The 21,356-nt window shown below is 37.6% G+C and overlaps 1 protein-coding gene across 1 annotated transcript in view; it reads right to left on the bottom strand.

Moving 5' to 3' along the window:
* Positions 1-12,298: 12,298 nt before the first annotated feature.
* PELI1 (pellino E3 ubiquitin protein ligase 1) overlaps positions 12,299-21,356 on the bottom strand; it is a 57,239-nt gene continuing 48,181 nt past the window's right edge. The window contains exons 4-7 of the mRNA XM_019436205.2: positions 20,159-20,260; positions 15,799-15,996; positions 15,514-15,702; positions 12,299-14,732 (exon numbers count right to left, since the gene is read on the bottom strand). Of these exons, the coding sequence (XP_019291750.1) occupies positions 14,166-14,732; positions 15,514-15,702; positions 15,799-15,996; positions 20,159-20,260 (1,056 nt within the window). The 3' untranslated portion in view covers positions 12,299-14,165. The remainder of the gene's footprint in view (positions 14,733-15,513; positions 15,703-15,798; positions 15,997-20,158; positions 20,261-21,356) is intronic.

Raw genomic sequence — 21,356 nt, forward strand, 5'->3', positions numbered from 1 at the left:
TATAAACTGGGCACAGAGCCATCCATAATAAAGACTATTTGCCATTGGGATGCCTGGGTGGCTCAGTTGGTTAAGCATCCAACTTTGGCTCAGGTCACGATCTTGCAGTTTGTGAGTTTGAGCCCTGTGTCAGGCTCTGCTCTGACAGTACAGAGCCTGCTTGGGATTCTCTCTCTCTCTCTCTCTCTCTCTCTCTCTCTCTCTCTCTCTTTTCCTGACCCTCTCCCACTGGCACTCTCTCTGTGTCTCAAAATAAATAAATAAACTAAAAAAAAAAACAGGTTAAAAAAACACAAAAAAGACTACTTGCCAGCATTCCTTGCACTAGATGTTCCATGTTCTATGGTCAATGGATTTAAGTATTAATAGCACATGGTCTTCTCCTGATCCTTCCTTCCTTCTGCTGAATAGAATGCGAACAAAAATGATGGGGTTGGGGAAACTGCTAGACCAGGATGTGGAAGACAAATCCTGAGGACAGTAAACAAGGAGCTAGAAAGACTCTTAATTCTTGACACCTTGGCCCTATTCTACTTGGAGTTTACGTAAGAGAGCAATCAACCTTTTTCACATTTACTGTTATTTGGACTTTTCTTGCAACCAAACATAACTAATAAAGCAAAGTTGGATCATTGTAACTTCCTCCCCATACCAATACTGGGGGCTCTAAATGCTGGTGGTCAAATTACATGACTAAGCAGATCATCGCCTATATCTAGTACATTCTCCAACCTCACCTGGGCCCTCAGTGCTGCTTAGCGGTGTCTCCAATTCTTTCCAGTAGCCACTTCAAACCTCCTTCATGCTCCTCGAACTTTTCTCTCTTCCTTCTTCCATTTCCCTTTCAATTGCTTGAAGTGAATAGTTGACCTCTGCTTATTTCAGAGAGAAAATACAAAAAACCATTAGATAGGAACTTCCCCCCTCAATCCTCCCCCTCCAAGATTACTCATATCTATGCCCATTCCCCGCCCCCCGCCTTTCCTCTAGTTACAATGAAATTAGCTTCTGAAGGCTAATTCCTCCCCTGTGCTAGGGATCCAACCTCTTCCATCCCACTCAGGAACTACCCTCTCTCCATCATCTTCCTCCCCTATTCCACTGTCTCCTTCCTTTCAGTTTTCAAGTACTTCAAGTAGTTCTCATCTGCAAAATAAACATACAAAAACTTTCCTTCAACCTTACATCCCTGTCCAGTTTTCTCATCTTCCCTCTGTCTTCCCCCTCTACTCCCTTCCTTTACATCTCTCCTTTCTCTCTCCCTTCCCAACTCCTTCCCTCCTTAGCCAAACTACTTGACTTTACTAGGTCTCCACTTCTTCACCCCTCAGGATCTTCTCAAACTTCCAGGGCATGGTTTCTGCTCCCACCACTCCATGAAAATGCTGTTTTCAAGGTCACCAACACCTTCCTTATGGCCAAATCCAATGGCTATTTCTCAGTCCCCTACTTACTTTGATCCTTAGTAATGTGACTCTGTGGACACTTCTCCTTAATGCATTCTCTTGCCTTCCATATCGTTCATTTCTTCTGGCTTTGTCTTTTTTCCTTCTGACATCTCTTTCTCAGTCTTTGTTATGTGTTTCCTTACTTTTACCCTACCCCTTAAAGGTTAATCTTTCTGTCCAGGTCATAGCTTCCTAGGAAGTTTCATTCACTTATAGGACTCAGGCTGGTGATCCCCAAATCTTCATTACTATCTCCAAGGTGGATCTCATTTTGGGGCTTCAGAGTCCTGCATTCAACAACCAACAGAATAGCATCATGGATCTCTTATAGGGATCTCAAACTACATTCATCCCCCATCCCTAAACCTGCTCTTCTGTTATTCCAATATGGTAAATGAACAACCATCCATCTTGTTGCCCAAGACAGTCATGGGTCCTCTTTAATCAATCATAAAGTCTTGCCAAGTTTACTCTTAAATATGTTTCAGATCCATCCACTTCTCTCCATTCTCACAGCTACTTCCCTCACGCAGTTCCTCACCATCTCTCACATCGGCTATTCTAAAACTTTCACTCTGCCTCCAGTCTTGCACACCCATTCTCCACGGTATGGCTGAGTGATGTTTCAAAAGTGCAGATCTGATCTTGGCATTCCCTGATTCCTAGTGGCCATTAGGATAAAGTCCAACACCTCGGTTTTTCTTACAAAAGCTGTCTGATATGGCTCCAGCCTGTGTCTTTGGCCTCTTCTCTTGCTGTTCCCCTCCTTTTATTTTCCACTCAGCCCACATTCAACTTCAATTCCTCAAAATATCTGCTACTCTGTATTGGTGCTGAGCCTCTGCACAAGCAGAGCTGTTCCCTCTGCTGGGAATCCTACTCCTGCTGCCCTAACCTGCCACTCTCCCTCATCCTTGACTACCCTTCCCTCCTTTCAGGTCCCTGATTGATATCACTTTCATCTAGAGAGTCTTCTTTGACCTCCCAAGTTTGGTTCAGTGCTCCTCCTATGTGCTGCTCTCTACCAATCACAAAGATTGACACCTTTATTTCTGTCATAGCACTTACACATCATATTGTAATTGCTTATTTACCCATTTCCTTTTACTAGATTTTCAACATTGTGAGGGTAAGGACCATGTCTTTTCACTTATCTTTGTATCCCAGTGTTTCTCACTTACTAGATAGTCAATGTATTTTCAGTGAATACATGAACTCAAAGTAGGCATTTGGTATTCAATACATGTTTCCCTTTCCCAGTGGCTAAACACATCTGACTAGTCAGGCAATTAAGAGATATTCAATGAAACAATTCTCATGGTGAGTGAAAAGAAAGAATCTCTCTTTTCAGACATTATTTAATGTTTTTTTCCTTAATCACTAAAGTTTAACAAATCTCTTTAAATTGTGATGCTTATGCAGAGAAAAAGATCAAATTAAGATCTGCTCTTGCTTTCCAATTAAGTTGTCAACAGGCTTCCTTCTCTGAGGCTTCCCCAGGAATCCCACAGGACGAGGAGAGAGAAAAGGTGTATCAGAACTGTCAGCAAAGATCCTTATTACTTTCCTACTCTGTTCAGGAGTGGAGTTCCTCTCTCCTATCTTGTGACCTCAAGGTTGCTGGAAAATTAAAAATAGCTCTTTATCATTCATGAAGGATGAAGGGTCCACTGCTGTTCAAATATTCAAAGAATATTTAACTGAATGCTGACTATATGCAAGGCATCCTCTTATTTGTCACAATCTCCGGTTTTATGAGGGATCAAACTTTTTTCTCCTGTTTTTTACTTTCTTATAGACCTCCTTTCAAGAGGGAGCCCCTTATTCTATTACCAAAGGCCCCCTAGCCTTTAAGAAGGCATCTGACTTTGGCTCGGGTCATGATCTCGCGGTCGGTGAGTTTGAGCCCCACATTGGGCTCTGTGCTGATAGCTCGGAGCCTGGACCCTGCTTCAGATTCTGTGTCTCCCTTTCTCTGCTCCTCCCCCACTCATGCTCTGTCACTCTCTCTCTCTGTCAAAAATAAATAAACTTAAAAAAAAAAAAAGCAGAATGAAGTCAGAGAAATAGTTTCAGTCTAGGTCATCCATGTCCAAGCCACATTAAGACTTAAGACACTAAAAAGAATTTCGCCCTGAGCTGTTTTTGTAATCATATTGATCATGATGCATTACACTACTTATACTCTGATTCAGTTATTCCCGATGGCCCCTAACTTAAAATGGTCTGACTTAACATTTTGATTTTATGATAGGTCGAAAGCGACACACATTCAGTAGAAACTGTATTTTAAATTTTAAGTTTGGATCTTTTCCCAGGCTAGCGATAGGCAGTTCGATCCTCTCTCGCGATGCCGGGTAGCGGCATCAAGCCACAGTTCCTACCTAGTCAGCCATGCGATCAGGAGGGTAAACTGCCGATACACTTACAGTCACTCTGTACCCATACAACCATCTGTTTTTCACGTTCAGTACAGTATTCAATAAATTATGTGATATGGGATACTTTATTATACAATAGGCTTTGTTAGATGATTCTGCCCAACTGTAGACTAATGTAAGTGTTCTGAGCACATTTAAGGTAGTCTAGGCTAAGCTATGATGTTCAGCAGGCTAGGTGTATTAAATGCACTTCCAACTTAAAATGGGTTTATTGGAATCCAACTCCATTGTAAGTTGAGGAAGATCTGTATATATTAGCCCCTGATACAAGTTTGCTGGTCATAAAATGGCTTTTCTCCATGAGAAGATATTTGGTCCAGAAAGGGATCAAATTTTAGAATTATTAATAAGCCAAATCCACTATCTCCAATTCATTTAGAGAACTGATCTCCTGGAATTCCCGGAAAACATGGCATTCATTACCTCATTGGCATCCAGATCAGTTGAGTTGGCTTAGACACGATACCACAAAACAAAAAATAAATGCTGGCATTTTAGAAATGCTGTGTTAGCTGGAAATAAGCCATGCAAATTGAAGCAAATGAAGGAGGGTCTTAAAAGTCACTGTGTTTTTGCCAGCCAGGAAGTTGATGTCAGTGCATAAGATTCCATTTTGTTTCATCATACCTAGTTCTCCAAATAAAGACTTCTATCACCTTTCCACATAAGGAGAAACTGTAAAAAAAAAAGCAAAGTCACTAACTAGATTTCCTGGAAGTGTTCTCACTCGTTGCCATGTAAATCATCTCTAGCGGATGCTGGGTCCTGGTGGTTACAGGTGTACTTGTGAATCAGACCAAGGGTATTTATTTCGGAATCCAGAAGGTTAACTGGTAGCTCATCAAAGTGTCAGCTGTTATGAACAATGATAATGGTATATTATCACTATAAAGTTAATGTAATATTCTCAGAGTAAAAATTCAAACTACTACATGTTGTATCAATTCTTTCATTCGTGTCTCTCCCATTTTGTAGTATATTTCACGGGTAAGCAGGCTTAATCCATCATAATGAAGAAATACATAAAAAGGTTAAGATCCACTATTCAAATTCCCAGCATAATAAGCCCATGCAGATCGAAAACATGTTCACACTGTTGTCACAAATCAACATAGAACTAAACTCTGATACAGGCTCATAGGGGTGGCTTCTTGGAAACTGTTAGGGGATTTCTCAAGTTGCATCACTGCCCTGAACTCTGCCCCTCAAACCAGACCCTTTCAGAAGCATTTCAGCTATGAATAACTTAGAACATCCTTTTCATCAGCCACTGATTAAAAAACAAAAAACAAAAAACAAAAAAAAACCACTTAAACTGAAGATAATTTTATAACTTCTTTAAGATTCTTTGGTTTTGTTACATTCCGAAGAGGCTTCTGAGCTCTCCAAATGAAGAGGCCATACATCTACTAATCTGGGGCCATCTGCTCTGACAAGTCTAATTCCACACAAAGGACCAGCACCAAAGTCCTATGGGACTAAGGCGAGGTAGAATGAGTATTAGTTTATTGATGCCAAAGAGTTGGATTATCTTATTCCCATGGGTTAGCAGGTAATGAGATTCCTAACTGTAATAGAGCAAAGGAGTTAAACATAAAAGCATGTTACAAAATTACAGGAAATTCAGTATAACTGGATCCTCTCCAAAGGGGGACTTCTTATCTCAGTATTTTCGAACTCTCCTCACTGAGTCTCTAGTTTATTTACAGTGAATAACTGCTCATTGTTACCTGCTCTGATAAAAAAAACATCTAAGGACTAGTATCTGAGGCCAGACTGGATTAAGGTTTGGACTCAAGCCTTGTCTGAAGAATTCCTTGTGTTTGTGAAATTCCACCCAGATATTTTCAATGGTCTTTTTGTATTTCTAAAGGAATTAAAACACTTTGGTAAATAAATATGGCCATATTTGAAGTCAGTAGTAATAATGAAACCATGAAAGCACTTTTAAACAAACTCTGGGTTGTAAACTCTCAAACTTTTAAACTCTAATAGCACATGCCAAAGTGGTAAACGTTCTTTTAGTGCTTCTCTGCAAAAGGCCACGTCTCCAGAGCAGTATCTTTGACTTTCATAGCATCACATCACGGCTTCATTTCATAGTTCTATTCGTTACCTCTGTGACTGGATACCAACACCTCGTTCAGGGATTCCTGCTGTCGCTGAGTTCTGAGTAAAATCAACATTTGCCCTCATGCAGTGTGGCTAATATAGAAATTACACTAACGAATGTGTTAGAATTTACACACTCAGGTGAACACTGGTTCTTTGAAAAAGTCACCTTGAGAAGCTATATTCTAAAATTGGAAGCGGCTGTTTGGGGTGTGTGTGTGTGTGAGAGAGAGAGAGAGACAGAGAGACAGAGAGACAGAGAGCTCTAAGAAACTGCCAATCTTTTGATGTTATGATTCCTTCCTATAATTTCCACACCTGGATGTATGGATAATTATGGTTTGGGGGGGGGGGGCACAACAAATTCTGTCATCCCCTATCCTTTTCTTAAAAATTCTTTTAAAGAGATGGTGAGTAGGGGAGGGGCAGAGAGAGAGAATCCCAAGTGGGCTCTGCGCTGACAGCACAGACCCCTATGTGGGGCTTGATCCCACAAACTGTAAAATCGTGACCTGAGCTGAGACCAAGAGCCAGATGCTTAACGGACTGGGCACCCAGGCACTCCTGTCATTCCCTACCTATCCCCAATCCCTGTTTACACTCAACTTTGGAAGTAATTACTTTAGGGATCCTAACATGTTACCAAGACCCACAGTGGGAAATTCCTCCCGCTATACCTCTGCACGTGCACCTGAGCCCAGCCCAGCCCAGCCCAGCTTTGGGAGCTCTTACCTACTGTAGACCTTAGACAGTCATTTTGTGGGAAATTCCTTCTTTATTCCTTGTACAGCTAGCCCAATTCAACTACTGTCTCTCCACGTAGGGATCTGTCCCTCCTGAGTCAGGCTTTGGACAACTTTATGGACACTTAGGGTTTGGGTTGCTATTATTATTCGATTATATCATGGATAAAAAAAAGATCTTGAGTTGCCTGGCAATATAGTAATTTTAACATTTTAATGAAACATTACAATCACCATTTCAAATAACTCCTTTTCCAAAGGTCATGTGACAAGCCAACTGAAAGCGAGGAGTATCTGAATGTGTTGCATTCTTGCAGAGGTGTGGTATGCAAAACAATTGTGCTTACTTCACAATACACAGAAAAGGTAAAATAAGAGCCTTGTCATTTGAGTGAACACTCATGTTGGCTGAATGATTCAAGTAGAGTACTAAGGGGCTATTAGTGAAAGTACTGCACAAGGCTTTGGTTTTCACTTCCTATTCTTGTGTTTCATTTACAAAGCAGGCAGCCTTTTAGTTGAAAGATTTCTGAAACAGACTATCCTCTAAAATTGGGAATCACTGTTTATATCACAATGAGTTGATGTTTTTGACTCTATTGGCACCTTTAATTTAAAAATAAAAACAAAGTGCAACATAGTTGTCTCTGCTTCAACAAACAAAACTCGGGAATTTAACCAAATCTTGGTGACTCAAGTTCCTGTGTTAGGATGGACATAGGAAACAAGTTCTAGTACCAGATTTATCAGTCGGTAGCCACTTTGTCTGATTAGGCTTTGGTTTCTCAACTGTAACTTGATTGCCAAGATCTCTTCTAGTTTCATATTCTATATTTTTATAACAGCTACACAGTAATAAGATACAGTAGAACTTCAGGAAATTCCAAGGCAGACAGACTTTAGTTTTCCCTTTCAGTCTTGGATTGCTTTTTGTGCCTTTTGGACCGATGATAGGCTTTCAAGTCTGGATGACATGCTTTGAGGCTATGGTCGATATTCCTTCTCTTTTCTCCAGGAGAATCTTTTTTTGTTCTCTTCTGGCATCATCTATGGGCTTCTTCTTGTTGCCAAGTCACCTACTTATTGTCACTTTTGGCAATGTCTCCATGTCTTCCATTTTTATCTTTTCAGCCAATAATGACACATTTTCTGATCAAATAGCTTCGCAAACTTCATTCTTTTGACTGCTTTTGTTAATGCTCCTACTTACAGAGTGTTTTGGTAGCTTAATGGTTCAGAGTTCTAACAGTTTCCTACAATTACCTAAGAAATAGTTTCTGACGGGCCATGATAGCTCATCCGCTCGGGAAAGAATTCCTTCAGTGTGTTAACGTGGGGAAGCAGGAGACAGGACACCAAAAGCACAGGCAACAAAAGCAAAAATCAACAAGTGGGACTCAAAAGCTTTTGCACAGCAAAGTAAACAACAAAACGAAAAGACAACCTGTGGAATAAGAGAGTTTATTTGCAAACCATATCCGATAAGGACTTAATTTCCAAAATATATAAGAAACTCTTAGAACTCAATAGTAAAAAACCCTAGTAACTCAATTAAAAAATGGGCTAAGGACTCGAATATCTAGTTCTTTGAAGATATACCAATGGCCAACAAGTATATGAAAAATGCTCAATGTCACTAATCATCAGGGAATGCAAATCAAAACCACAATGAGATGTCATTTCACATGTCAGGTTGACTATTTTCAAAATACAAAAGACAACAAAGTGTTGGCAAGGATGTAGAGCAATTGGAACCCTTGCACAGTACTGGTGGGAATGCAAAATGGTGCAGCCCCTACGAAAACAAAAAAAAATTTTTTTAATTCCTCAAGAAATTAAAAATATAACTACCATATTATCCAGCCATCCCATTCATTTCTGGGTAGTTACCCAAGAGAATTGAAATGAGGGTCTTGAACAAATAATTAGCACTCTCGTGTCCACTGTGGCACTATCCCCTCGGACCCAAGGCATGGAAACAATCCAAATGCCCAACAGGTGTATTAATAAAGAAAAAATAGTATATACATACTCTGGAATACAATTCAGCCTTAAAAAAGGAAATTTTGCAATAGGCAATATGGATGAACCTCGAGGACATTATGTTAAGTGGAACAAGCCAGACACAAAAAGACAAATACTTCATGAATCCACCTATATGAAGTAATGCTACTACATCCTGGATGTGAATTTTTCTGGTTGCAGGACTAGAAATGATCATGAGTTTCTGCATCAGTGAATTTGTTGCTACCTTCCAGGCAGCGGCATGGATCTTATAACTAATCATGTTTAACCTGCGAACACCTTTGTGCTAAATTGATTTGTGGCTCACATTTAGCAAATTTATAGGTCTTCATTAAATCTATTCATGCCACTTCTGGTTCTATCTTCTTTTGTTATAATACCAAACCTTTTTTGTTGTTATTCTTTTAAAAAATTTTGATGTTTAATCTTCTTAGTTACAATTTTGGTTTGCTACCTTAAATCATTTTTTAAAAACTGTGCAAGACATAGACTTCAGATCCCACTCAGTGAAAAAGGGGGAAGGAGCAAATATGGTAGTTGCATACACAGGTATGCAGCAAGACTTCCAAGGTTCAAATTCCAACTCTTGTACTCATGAGCCATATGAACCTCGGGCAAGTTCCTAGGTAATGCTGTGCCTGGTTTTTGTTGTGAAAAGGAGACAAGAGTTCCTACCTCACAGGGCTGTTTTGAGCTTTAATTAATATACTTAAAATTGTGTATTTAGAACAGAGCTTGACACATAACAAATACTCAAATGTTAGCTGTGAGGAATTTATTTTACGCTGTGGTTTAACATACATAGCTGAATTTACAATCTAATGTCAGCCTGAAGACACCAGCATTCGCATCATATCATTTAAGAGAATGTTTGGATTTGGATGTGATGCTTTACAACACTTACTAGGAAAACTCTTATCTTATTTACTCCATTTTCTGCTGACAGTATTATCCAATACAGGCATATTTCTTTAAGGGAAGCTGGACTTAGAGAGAGGTTCAAGAATTCTTTGTTTTCCATCAACACCTGCATATTAAAAAGATTTTAAAAAACCAAACACAACTTGTGCTTTGCCACGGTCAGAAAGAATTTGAAACAGCAACATATTAAGATTCAATAAAATAGGACTTTTTTTTTTTTTTAAGGCAAGACCTAAGGAAAAAGATGTACATGAATGAGAAGGGAGAAAAACTGTATTAGGATACATTGGTTAAAGGAAGTTACTGTAGTTGAAAACAGAACTTCATTTCCTCAGAAGGCAGCTGAAACAAAGAGAAACATGAGAGGTGTCCCAACTCTCTATTTCAGTGAAAGGAAGTTTGCCATTAATCAGGAGAAATACTTTTTTGTTTCTAAGGCAGCACAGTGTATATGGAGAACATTGATCATGATGGTTTAAGAACTTTGACAGCACCTTAAAAAAGCAGAGACAGTTTACCTTTGGCAAATAACTTGTCTAACAGGGAGTCTCCATCTAATGTCCGTCCAAGGCTAAGTTCCTGATTCCACAAGCAATGCACCCTCCCCCCAAACTTTTATTTTCATAATCTCCACTTCAAACAGTAATTCTATTCTTCTAGTGCTCAGGCTAGATGAGCCGAGTCATTGACTCCTCTTCTTTTACAACCCATATTTGATCTGCCAGCAAATATTGTCAGCTCTGCCTTCAAAATATATCGATTCTGTCCACTTTTCAGACCAGCCCCATTGCCACCACTTTGATCCATGCCACCATCATTTCTTTCCAGGGTTACTGTGATGGTCTAACTGGTCTCCCCACTATCACTTTGGTCTATTTGCATCTATTAAAATAGAAGTCAGATCATGTCACTTCCTTGCTCAAAATCCTCCTGTTGCCCCCGTCTCACTGAGAATAAAAGCCAAGCCTCAGGAGGCCCTTCATGATCTAGTTTCATCCCCACACCCCACTTATCTCTATCACTTTTCCTTTTTGGCCTTTCACACTATATGGCTACACTGGTGTTTTGCTATTACAGAAATATTCCAAGCACACTTTTACTTCAAGATTTTTGCAATTGCTACTTCTTCTGCCCAAATAATCTCCTAGATGTGGCTTTCCCTTGCCTTCCTACTTAATACTGCAAACATTCCACACACATCACATAAAACATTTTGTATCTCCCTTCCCTGCTTTATTTGTCCCTTCAACACTCTTCACTATCATGCTGTATCTTCTATTTTTCTTACTCATTTCTATCTTCCCCACTAAAATATGAGCTCCGTGAAGGCAGGGATTTTTTTCTTGTTAAATCACCCAAAGTTTAGAACAAGGCTTGGTGCATAGTAGATATTCAGATATCTGTTGCAAGAATTCGTGGATAAAACTTGAGGGCATGGACTAAAAGCATACTTACTTCTGAAAGTGGGAGTAGGAGACAGAAAGAATAATGCAGTTCAGTAAGCAGCATTTTGATAATCTCATTTGCTACAGGGTTAATGCTTAGAACACAAACACAAAAGAATGGATCACCCATCTTTTGGCCAGTGGTCTCTAAGGTGGGATACCACAAAATGATCCATCACAATGAGGGGCCAAAGTGTTAAAATTATATTCATCTTATAAATTTAAAGAAATAATGGATGGATTTTCATTGGTGCCCTCACTCACTTGCTCAGTCTATATGTCAGAAGGTCATGCATCACACATGGTTCTTGAGGTATCCCGAGGGAGGAGTAGAGTAGCAGTATTCATGTTAGATGTAATTATATATTTATTTACATGATTATTTACCCCTATACTATTTTGCATGTGTCAGAATGTTTTTTAAATGATGGAAGTAAGCAATTACAGCTTCAGGAAGATAGCCTGGTAAAAGACTCCTCCTTCTGGATATTTACTCTTTCTTGCTTCATGACCCTAACATGTTAGATGAAGGAAATTCCCTACACAAATTAAGGAAGTATTTAGATAATTAGATCACTTTCATAAAAGAGTTAAGCCATAAAGATTACCTTTGGGAGACCTAAATGCAACTTTTTCTCCTTGGCCAGAATACTGACATTCCCTTAATACAACTGAGTAAGTAAAAGTGTTTCATTAGATATAGGCAGAATGACGGAACCAATATTCAAAATGCTTGAACAGAAAAACACCTAATGATTTAAATAGCCTGAGTTTTCAAAACTTGAATTTGATAGAAAATGAATCAGACTTTTCATAGCTGGGAGGAGAAAATTCAGGCACTTTGAGAAGAACGTGGACCTTTCATGGACATCGAGGCACTGTGTAAACAGTCTAGTATTCAACTTGCAAAGAGCCAACTCTCTAGCAGGACTTAACTAAAGCCTCAATTATTCAACCACTACACAAAGTTCCTTTATTAATAAGTAAGAGATGCTTTCCCAAGAGGACCAGCGATTTAAAGTGTTACATTAAATGCAAATTCTTCACCTATTTAAAGTGAGTATTTTTGAAGTGGGGGAGAGGTAGATTTGTCCACAAGTTTTTGTGTCTGGTTTCCCATTCTCAGTTATGCAATAATGAACTCACAGAGACAAATTCAAGTATCTATTTTGAAAAGTATTTACTTAGTTTGAATAAATTAATTGCAAATAAAAATTAGCTACAATATATAGCCTGAATAGAAATGACTAGAACAAATACAACACAGGACTTGATTTCCTTGCATTAGTCACAAAGCATGTGACTATGTGGAAAACTTCAAAATCAATTATATTTCTTTGAAAAGGGGATAACAGCAGTTACTGATACATCACAACTAGTAAACTTATAATACAAGTTTCCTGACATGCATTTCCTGAGTGAACCCAAATGATCATTTTTAAAAACAAGGAAATTCTGACAAGTTCAATTAAAGTAAAAATAGTTCATGGCTTCTAAGCAACAGGTTTTTTTTTTTTTTAAACTAAAAGAAAATTCAGAACAGCATAGTAATAGTTATGATAAATTAAAGCTATACTACCACATACAAAAATTTGCTAGAGTCAATTAAGTATTACACAACTTTCAAACTAAAGGAACACAAATCAGAAGATTAAAAAAAAAAAAAAAGATCCTGTCTAATCTAAAAGTGTACTGATTTCTACAAGGTCACAAAGGGTTTGATGTAGTGCAACTGTCTATGCGTCCCTTGTGGTACATTATGAAATGGGGAGGGGAGGGAGTGAAGAAACATTTTCTTGCTTCTTGAAGCAAAGAACTCATTGGAATTAGAGAATAAACATACCGTGCAAGTATGTTCCTCTACTCGGCTGTCACTGGTGCTCATCTGCCAACCAAACATTTCCTCGAGTCACACGGTGGCAACTCTCCTTAGAATTCAAAGCCCACACAGTTAAGGCTGGTCTGCTAGGTTAAAAAAAAGGGGGCACTGTTGTCATTCAACCCTTTATCTCTTTCTAGATTTCTTAATGCCTGGGAAGACCACATACAGAATAATCAATTAGTTAAGCATTTCTTTTTCTAAAAGCAAATCAAGTCACTCTCTTCCTTGTTAATTTATGCTTTTTTCTCATGAGAATGATTTTTTTCTAGAAACAGTGAACAGATGAACCACAGTTTATATCTAAAAAATAAACTTGCCAAATGTTGCTGGTACTAAAAACAGATTAGTTATCATGGGAGAAAAATAGATAATCTAGATTAAATTGCATATTCAACGGAGCATATAAAATGTTTCTTAGCATTAAGTTTTCGTTATATACTACACTTGAGAGAAACATTAAGAAAAAGAACTTTCCTGATTATATTCAACGTGGTTAAAAACAAACAGCTCTTACACAATAGTAATTAATATGAATTTGGTTTTACAAAGTATTCTAATTTACCAAATTCCATATTTAGAAGGGGAGTGGGGAGAGGCTCTCTTGTCCTTCTTTCTAAGCTTGCAAATCCTTGAGCTATACTCGCTAAACTACCATTCACACCAAGAGTGTGACACCATCGTTACCATGCTACTCTATCAAGAACATTCGAAGATATTTTCTATAATAAAGATAAATAGAAAAAAGTTAATATACACGTTGCTGTATTTTACAATGTTTGCAACAAACTGTAAACTAACATAGTTTGAACCAACAGTACCCTCAGTTATATAAAACAATTTTTCAACACTGAGGATGGGTGATTCAAAAACACTAAAAGGAAGGCAACAAATTAGACTATGTCTTTTTATCCTCAAAATAGATTTTCAAAACTCAGAATTCAGAAGTCTGGTACTTTCAGAAATTCTTTTCTTGAGTTTCCCAGATTTTTTGATCAGAAATTGTTGCTATTTATTATAAATGTTTAAAAAAATTCTTCATCTTAATGCAAATGACCAGAGCAGAGAAACTGTGACATGGACAACAGGTTGGAAAACCCAACTCACTTAGCTTATAAATTTATAATGTAGTCCTGGAGGACAACTGTCTGTTAGTCTAGAGGTCCTTGGAAAATAAGTCTGATGTAGCCTTGTTCACCAGCCAACTGATGTGCACAAAAGGGGCAGGCTGCGTGAAAAGTATGAGTACCATGAGGAAGTGGGATCTGGGACCAATAGGCAGTTGTCTTTTCTGAACACACATGCCCGCATGGGCTGAACGCATGGGTTGGAGGGCCGGCGTCCACATAAAATCCAGCTTCACATCCAAGCCACAGAGGGACATAGGGACCAACAGACCTACACATGGGACATTCACGATCTTTTCCATCACGTTCTTCTTTGTTTCCCCAGTTATGATAGCCATGCACATGGCCGCAGTTTAGATATACCCATGGTTGTTTTTCATCAACAACATCTTTCCTCTTCATACTAGGAAACGCTAGTGTGTTGAACCCGACAGGGCACTGAGGTCGTGCTGCATTGATTTCCTGTCTTAAAGCTTCTAAATGCTTCACTGTAGGAGTGTGGGAAAGGCCTTCTGCAGTACGCCACAGCAATGTTGCACCGCAGAGGTCAATTAATGAGCCATCTTGTAATTGATTGGTTTCAATTTCCACCTAGAGGAAACAAGAATCAAAAAACACATTCACCACTGTGTTTTCAATTCTCATGTGAGAGTTTTGGTCTTACATGCTCCTTACTCAAGAATTGAGATTTCCTATGACTGTTACTAAATAGAAGAAACTCTAATGGTAGTCATGAAAAATGTAAGCTTGAAAACCAAAGGTAAAATATTGAGCAGGAACAGATTTCTTTTCAGCCTTATGGTAAAGACGACAGATGATTAAAGCATGTGGCTCATCAGTAAGTCTAATATTTCCAATATATGTCATGATCGAAGAGATATAGATACAAGTAGAAAATCACAGTGCTATTTAACTTAGAAAAGCTTAGGTTTTAAAACATATTAACATGATATGAAAGAATAAATTTTTCAAGTGTCTTGATTAAAACATTCAGATATTATCCTCTAGTATAATATTTAGTAGTCCTTGTTTTATAGTCAGACTTGTGTCAGCAAGAGATTTAAGAGTTTTTGGAGGGGCCCTTGGGTGGCTTAGTTGGTTAAGCATCTGACTCTTGATTTCGGCTTAGGTCATGATCTCAAAATTTGCAGAGTCAAGGCCTGTGTCGGGCTCTGCACTGACAACATGGAGCCTGCTTAGGATTCTCTCTCTCCTTCTCTCTGCCCCTCCCCTGCTCATGCTTTCTCTCTCTCAAAATAAATAAACTTAAAAAAAGAAAAAAGAGTTTTTGTAAATACGTAATACATTCAGTCTAACTCACCTTAGGTACAGCTTACTGTACCTAGGTAAGAAACTACATCTCAATACTTACCATTTTTCCTCTCTGCTGAGCTGATCTGGTTTCCCGCAGGCTGAACACATTTCCACACACTGATATTTCTCTCCATATTCCAGGCTTGGAGTCTTCTGTGAACCCATTGCGTGGATGCATAACAAGAACGCCATTAGTGGTCAAACCATCCATCTGCCCATCTGATGTCTTCCATTTGGCAGCCTTCTCCTAGTAGCAATAAGAATAGTGAACTTCCATTTATTTGTAAATTGGAAACAGAAGTGGTTATAAAATAACACATCATTTAGGAAAACAGCTTTTTACCCCAAGGAAGATGTTTTTTGATGAGTCAAATCCTGCAGCATAAATCCGTGCTGTAAAGGGGGGATTCCGTTCACATATGATTCTACAGGCAAACCTTGATATAGTGCTTTGCACGGACTGGGTATCAGAATTACTTTGGCTTCCGGGAACTGTGTCAGTTACTACAAAATCAATTGGACTTTCAGTTGACCGACCAATCTAAGGGAAAAAGAAATATCTATAAACCTATTGAAAGGAATACAGTGGAAAATCCATTCAAGAAAGGTATAATAAGATGAAATCATTAAACTTCTAGAATTTCTAAAGCTTAATAAACTTATACTGAACTCTGAGAGCATCTACACCGTAAAAAACTAATCTGTCAAACTTGTTCTGATGTAATAATCATTTAGAGCACAGAAAGAATTAAGTGGGAACTTACCACCCAGAATATATGAAACCCTCAGGGAATGCAGAGCTTAGGATGGCTGAGATTTTAGATGGCTGCAAATTTTAGTTTTAACCCCTTTGGATGGAAATATGCCTACCATGTATTACTCTACCTTCTTTACCAGAATGTAGTGAACATACAAGTAAATCTTTTATGATGACTCAAGGACATTAAACTATAAATACCATTTAAATTAAACTGAAATGCAGTGATGTCTTCAGGTACTATAAAGGTGTACAAGAATGCTGATCCTTATGTTAATGTTAAGAGCTTACACAGGTTTGCTTTGAGGTCTTATGTATACTTTACAGATATTCTTGTGTGTTTTCTGTCAGCTTGTCAGCCATCATTTCTTACTGTTGGGCATGCTCATCTTTAGCAGCATGCTCGCCTCTAACCAGTTAACTATTATTCTGATATTGGTTGAGAAATCAAAAAAACTAAACCTCAAAGAACAGTATTTCAAAAGGTTCTTGGTGAGATCTTAAAAGAGTCTCCACAGAGCAAAGAAAAGGAATTTCAGCCCATGGCCTGTGTGGCCTTTATTTTATATGCCAGATGTCCTTTTTTATTTTCTTCCTGGTTCTTGGCCATATTTCTGAAAGATAAGGTTTCCAGCTAAGGAGAGTTCTGGTGGGTGGGTCAGCAAATTAAAACATCTTCAGAAGTACCAGCTAGTAAAGAAATTAATTTTCATTTTGAAAGATGAAAGTTGAAAAGGAAATCAGTGGAACAGATGACAGAACTGACAAGTGTCACAGGGCTTTAAAGTAAACATTTAAAAATGATCAGTTCATTCACGGGTTTGTTACAAAGTAGTATCTAAAATTGAGGAAACTGGATACTGAGAAAAAACACTGACCCTCCACAAAGATGACACTTCAGTCATTCTTTGCATAGTTGAGCCTCAAGAATTCCTCATACCTACACACCTTTGGATAAAATACTTTTAGTGTTTTTGTCCTATCATCAATTGTAAGTCATTAGTTTGGACAGTTTTTGAAAGAAATTGGTTGGTTAACAAATGTAAGACTGGATGTCTCTTTTCCTGCTTTTTAAGATAATAATAGCCAAAGAAAATGGTCTCTGACTTTTGAAACTAAAAATATTTCCAAAAATAAAAGCTCTTTTATTTTTTTTATTAAAAAAAAATTTTTTTAATGTTTTATTTATTTTTGAGACAGAGAGAGATAGAGCATGAATGGGGGAGGGGCAGAGAGAGAGGGAGACACAGAATGCAGAGTAGGCTCCAGGCTCTGAGCTGTCAGCACACAGCCCTACGCAGGGCTCGAACTCACGAACCACAAGATCATGACCTGAGCCAAAGTCGGATGCTCAACCAACTGAGCCACCCAGGCGCCCCAAGGCTCTTTTAGATCCAAAAGATGTAGGCCAGGAAATAGATTGAGGATTGATATTTAGAATCAAGAAATTCAGAAATGGCACTTATTTGGGAGGAGAGATTATTCCAGAAGAGTTGATATTTGATCTGGGACTTGGAGGATATTTAAGACAACAAAGCAATATTGGTAAAGACAGGTAAGAAGGAAGAAATCTCATGAATTTATAAAGAGAAGAAACCTCTGTGATCATGATCAGATTCCAAAATATAATTTTTGTGTGTTAAGATAAATTTTGTAATTCTTTCTCTTTTGAACTGCTACTATGAGCTTTAAAAACATATATCCCTATCATGTTATCTCCCACTCTCATTAAAAACCCCAATGGTCTCTTACAGGCTATCCAAACTTCTTAGTTTCTTATTTCTATAATAATTAGAAACTGACCTCACAATTTGCTTCCCACCAATCCAGTTTAATTTCCTATCATTGCTATTCACACGAAAAGTATATTCTAGCTACAAGCAGCTTACTTGTCAACCTACCACACTGTGTACTTTGCCATCTCTTTTGTCAGAATGCCTTTCTACTGGCTGGACTGGCAAAATCCTGCTCAACTTGACTAAAAAAAAAAAGGAGAGGGGCACCTGGGTGGCTCAGTTGGTTAAGTGTCCAACTTCAGCCTAGGTCATGATCTCACGGTTTGTGGGTTCAAGCCCCACATCGAGCTCTGTGCTGACAGTTCAGAGCCTGAAGCCTGCTTCGGATTCTGTGTCTCCCTCTCTCCCTCTGCCCCTCCCTTGCTCGTGCTGTCTCTCTGTCTCTCTCTTGAAAATAAACAATGAAAAAAAAAAGGCCCGGATAAAAAGGCACTACTATTGAAGTCTTTCCCTCACCCTTCTTCAATCCAATCAGAAGCTTCACATTTAGACTACCAGTGTAGGCTATGAATACAATCAACTTGTAATGTCTCCTTTATTTAACTTCACAGTGTCCACCAATGCAGAGTTGGAGTTTGTATAGCTAATGAATTGAATAATAAATTATCTTGTTCAGTTTGGAAGCAATCCTAGAATGTGTATACAACCAGTTTCTCAAAGACTGGCTAATTTATCAGGGTGGTTTCTGATGTATCTCCATTTTTTTGATATAGAAATGTTTGGATTTTCCATACACATAATGCTTGTAGAAGGAGCATCATGTCTATTATATTGGGAAAAACTCTCCATTCCTTTTTGAAAAGGAGAAAACCAAAAATGGCACAACTTATTTAAGGACCTTCATAAGATGGTAAAGACACTGTTCCATAATTCAGAATGCCCGGTTTAATCCCAATTTTGCACCCACCTAACTTTGTAACATTGAATTCACAAGATTTCAGTAACTTTATTGACAAAAAATAAGGGATAAACAAATAAATTTAAGGTATTATCTAAAACTAAAATTCTGGGGTCAAACATCTAGATAGCATCTTGATTCTTAAAAAAGTTAATTAGGCACATTCATTTTAACTGGCTATCAGTGAAAAAAAATGTGGAAATCATCCTAAAGCTTGTGTTAGGTTCTCATTAAGATCCCAACCTTCATCTTCATTAAGGGTGTTATTTATTTTAAATTTTTTTGGGAAAAGCAAGAAAGACATAAACATACAACCATATTCTAATATTAACTACAGAGACACTATTCTAGAAAATTCAGTATTCTATTAGAAGGGCAGTGAGTGACTTCAGAGAAATATTTTGTTACTGGTTATAATTAAAGACATCCCAGGCCTTTCCACATTCAATCTTGTAAATAAAGAAAAACTGCAAAGTCACTGGGACAGTAATTATAAGAGCAACATTATCAGGTACTAGTAATGTCCTATTTGTTTCCAAAAAACCCAGGGCTTTACAAAACCAAATAAAGGAGAAGACCATGATTTTAGTTTTCATCTTTCGGTTTGACCGCTCTATCATATATCAAGTTTACCAATGTACCAATCAGCACTGGATTGGTACAAAAATGAGAGAAAAAAACCTTTTACTGCATCAGTAGTAGCTTGGAGCAAATATGTGCTGGAAAACAAGCCTGACACATACATGATATGGACAGTTTACAGACTGCCCATACATTTTGTTGCCTCGAGAGGAAGGTGGGAAATAGTGGCAAAAAAGGTCATAAATATGTGCAGAATATTTCTTGGTTCCTTTTTTGGGATAATAGCTAACTGAACTATTATTATAACTACTATTATTAATAGCTAAGTGTTTACCAGCCACCTGGCAGAGCTTTGAGCACTTCACATGTACTAACACATTTAAGCCTCCTAAATGTCATTATGAGGGAAGCTCTATTATCTGCACTTCATAGTAGGAAACTGAGGCATAGAGTGGCTAAGTAATGTTTACTAGGAATTCTGACTTCAGAGCTCATTTCTTAACCATGCTATGCTGACTTCTATATATGAGATTTAGAAATCAAAATATATTTTAATGAAATATGTGGTTAAAATATACTAATCATTAATCTGAACACAGGAAAAGTCACTGACAATAGGTTTTTAACTTTTTTGTTTTAAGGAAAAAAAAAAATTCAGATGTCATAATACCTGAAACATATCAGTGTTGCTGTCATGAGTATATTCAACCACTACTGTCTGGGCCCGAGATAAGGTATACGATATGCTGTGCTGGTCCTTGTTGCTTATTGCCTAAGAAAGAAAAGATTAATAGCAAAAATTAGCTGGTAGGGTAATCAAATCAAATTTAAAAAAGAAAAGTAATGTATTACATACTTGACATATTTTCTCCTAAAATTTAAGGGAGAAATTAATAACTCTTCCATAACCTCAGCTGTGACAGTAGCTTCTTGGGTTGAGTGGGGTGTAAAAATAATCTGAAGATGTTATAGAGTAAGAACATAATTTCATTGTATAAAAACACTATAAAACATGGATCTCCCTTACAAATATTTTAAATGATAAAATAATCAAAATCAAGTCCCATGTAGAAACTGAAAACAGTACTGAATACTGTTCTAATAAGGAGAAAATAGAGTATTTTTCAAGATAATGAAGAAAATTATTTTTAAAGTAACTCAAAGAGTTATATTAAGTTACCACAAGCAGAGTTAACTGGTTTTAACCATTCTGTGGCTCTACAGATGACAAATATTTGCCATACGCTGGGCCAAATATGGAAAAATTCATAGAATGATTAAACATTACCAAAGGAAATGGACATAATGCTTACGACTGTATTTCTGACTTATCCCAAACTAAAAACATTGCTAAAAAGAACTTTTTGGTTTTGTTTTCAGGCGTTTTCTATGTATATGAGTTGAAGATAATATCAGAAAGGGGGAAAACCTACACAAAGGAAGTGGAAACAGACTGCATAAAAGGAAAACAGAAAAGAATGATTATACACAGCAAAGAAGCTAAATTTAAAAATGTTTCTTAACTAGAACTTTGGTATTATAAATCTTTACTTGGTTTCAATTTGTAGGTAATCTGTAATAGATAAAGCCCTAAAACAATAGCTTTAAAATTAATTAAGATTGTGAAATTTTCCAATATTTAAAGAGAATAAACAAAACACCTGGGTACCAACTACCCAGCTCTATCAAAGCATAATAATGCCACTTTTACTTCTGATTTCTTAAAAGAAATTAAATTCAATAGGTAATATCAATGCTGCTTACACGTTCTTCTTACTCTCCTCTCTTCACAGAGGTATCCAACCTCATTAAATGCACTGTAGATCCATTCCCATGCACGTTGTTAACATTTTAAAAATAAACATTAT

Source organism: Panthera pardus, unplaced genomic scaffold, assembly GCF_024362965.1.
Source record: "Panthera pardus isolate Hobbes unplaced genomic scaffold, ASM2436296v1 HiC_scaffold_25, whole genome shotgun sequence".
Classification (NCBI taxonomy): domain Eukaryota; kingdom Metazoa; phylum Chordata; class Mammalia; order Carnivora; family Felidae; genus Panthera; species Panthera pardus.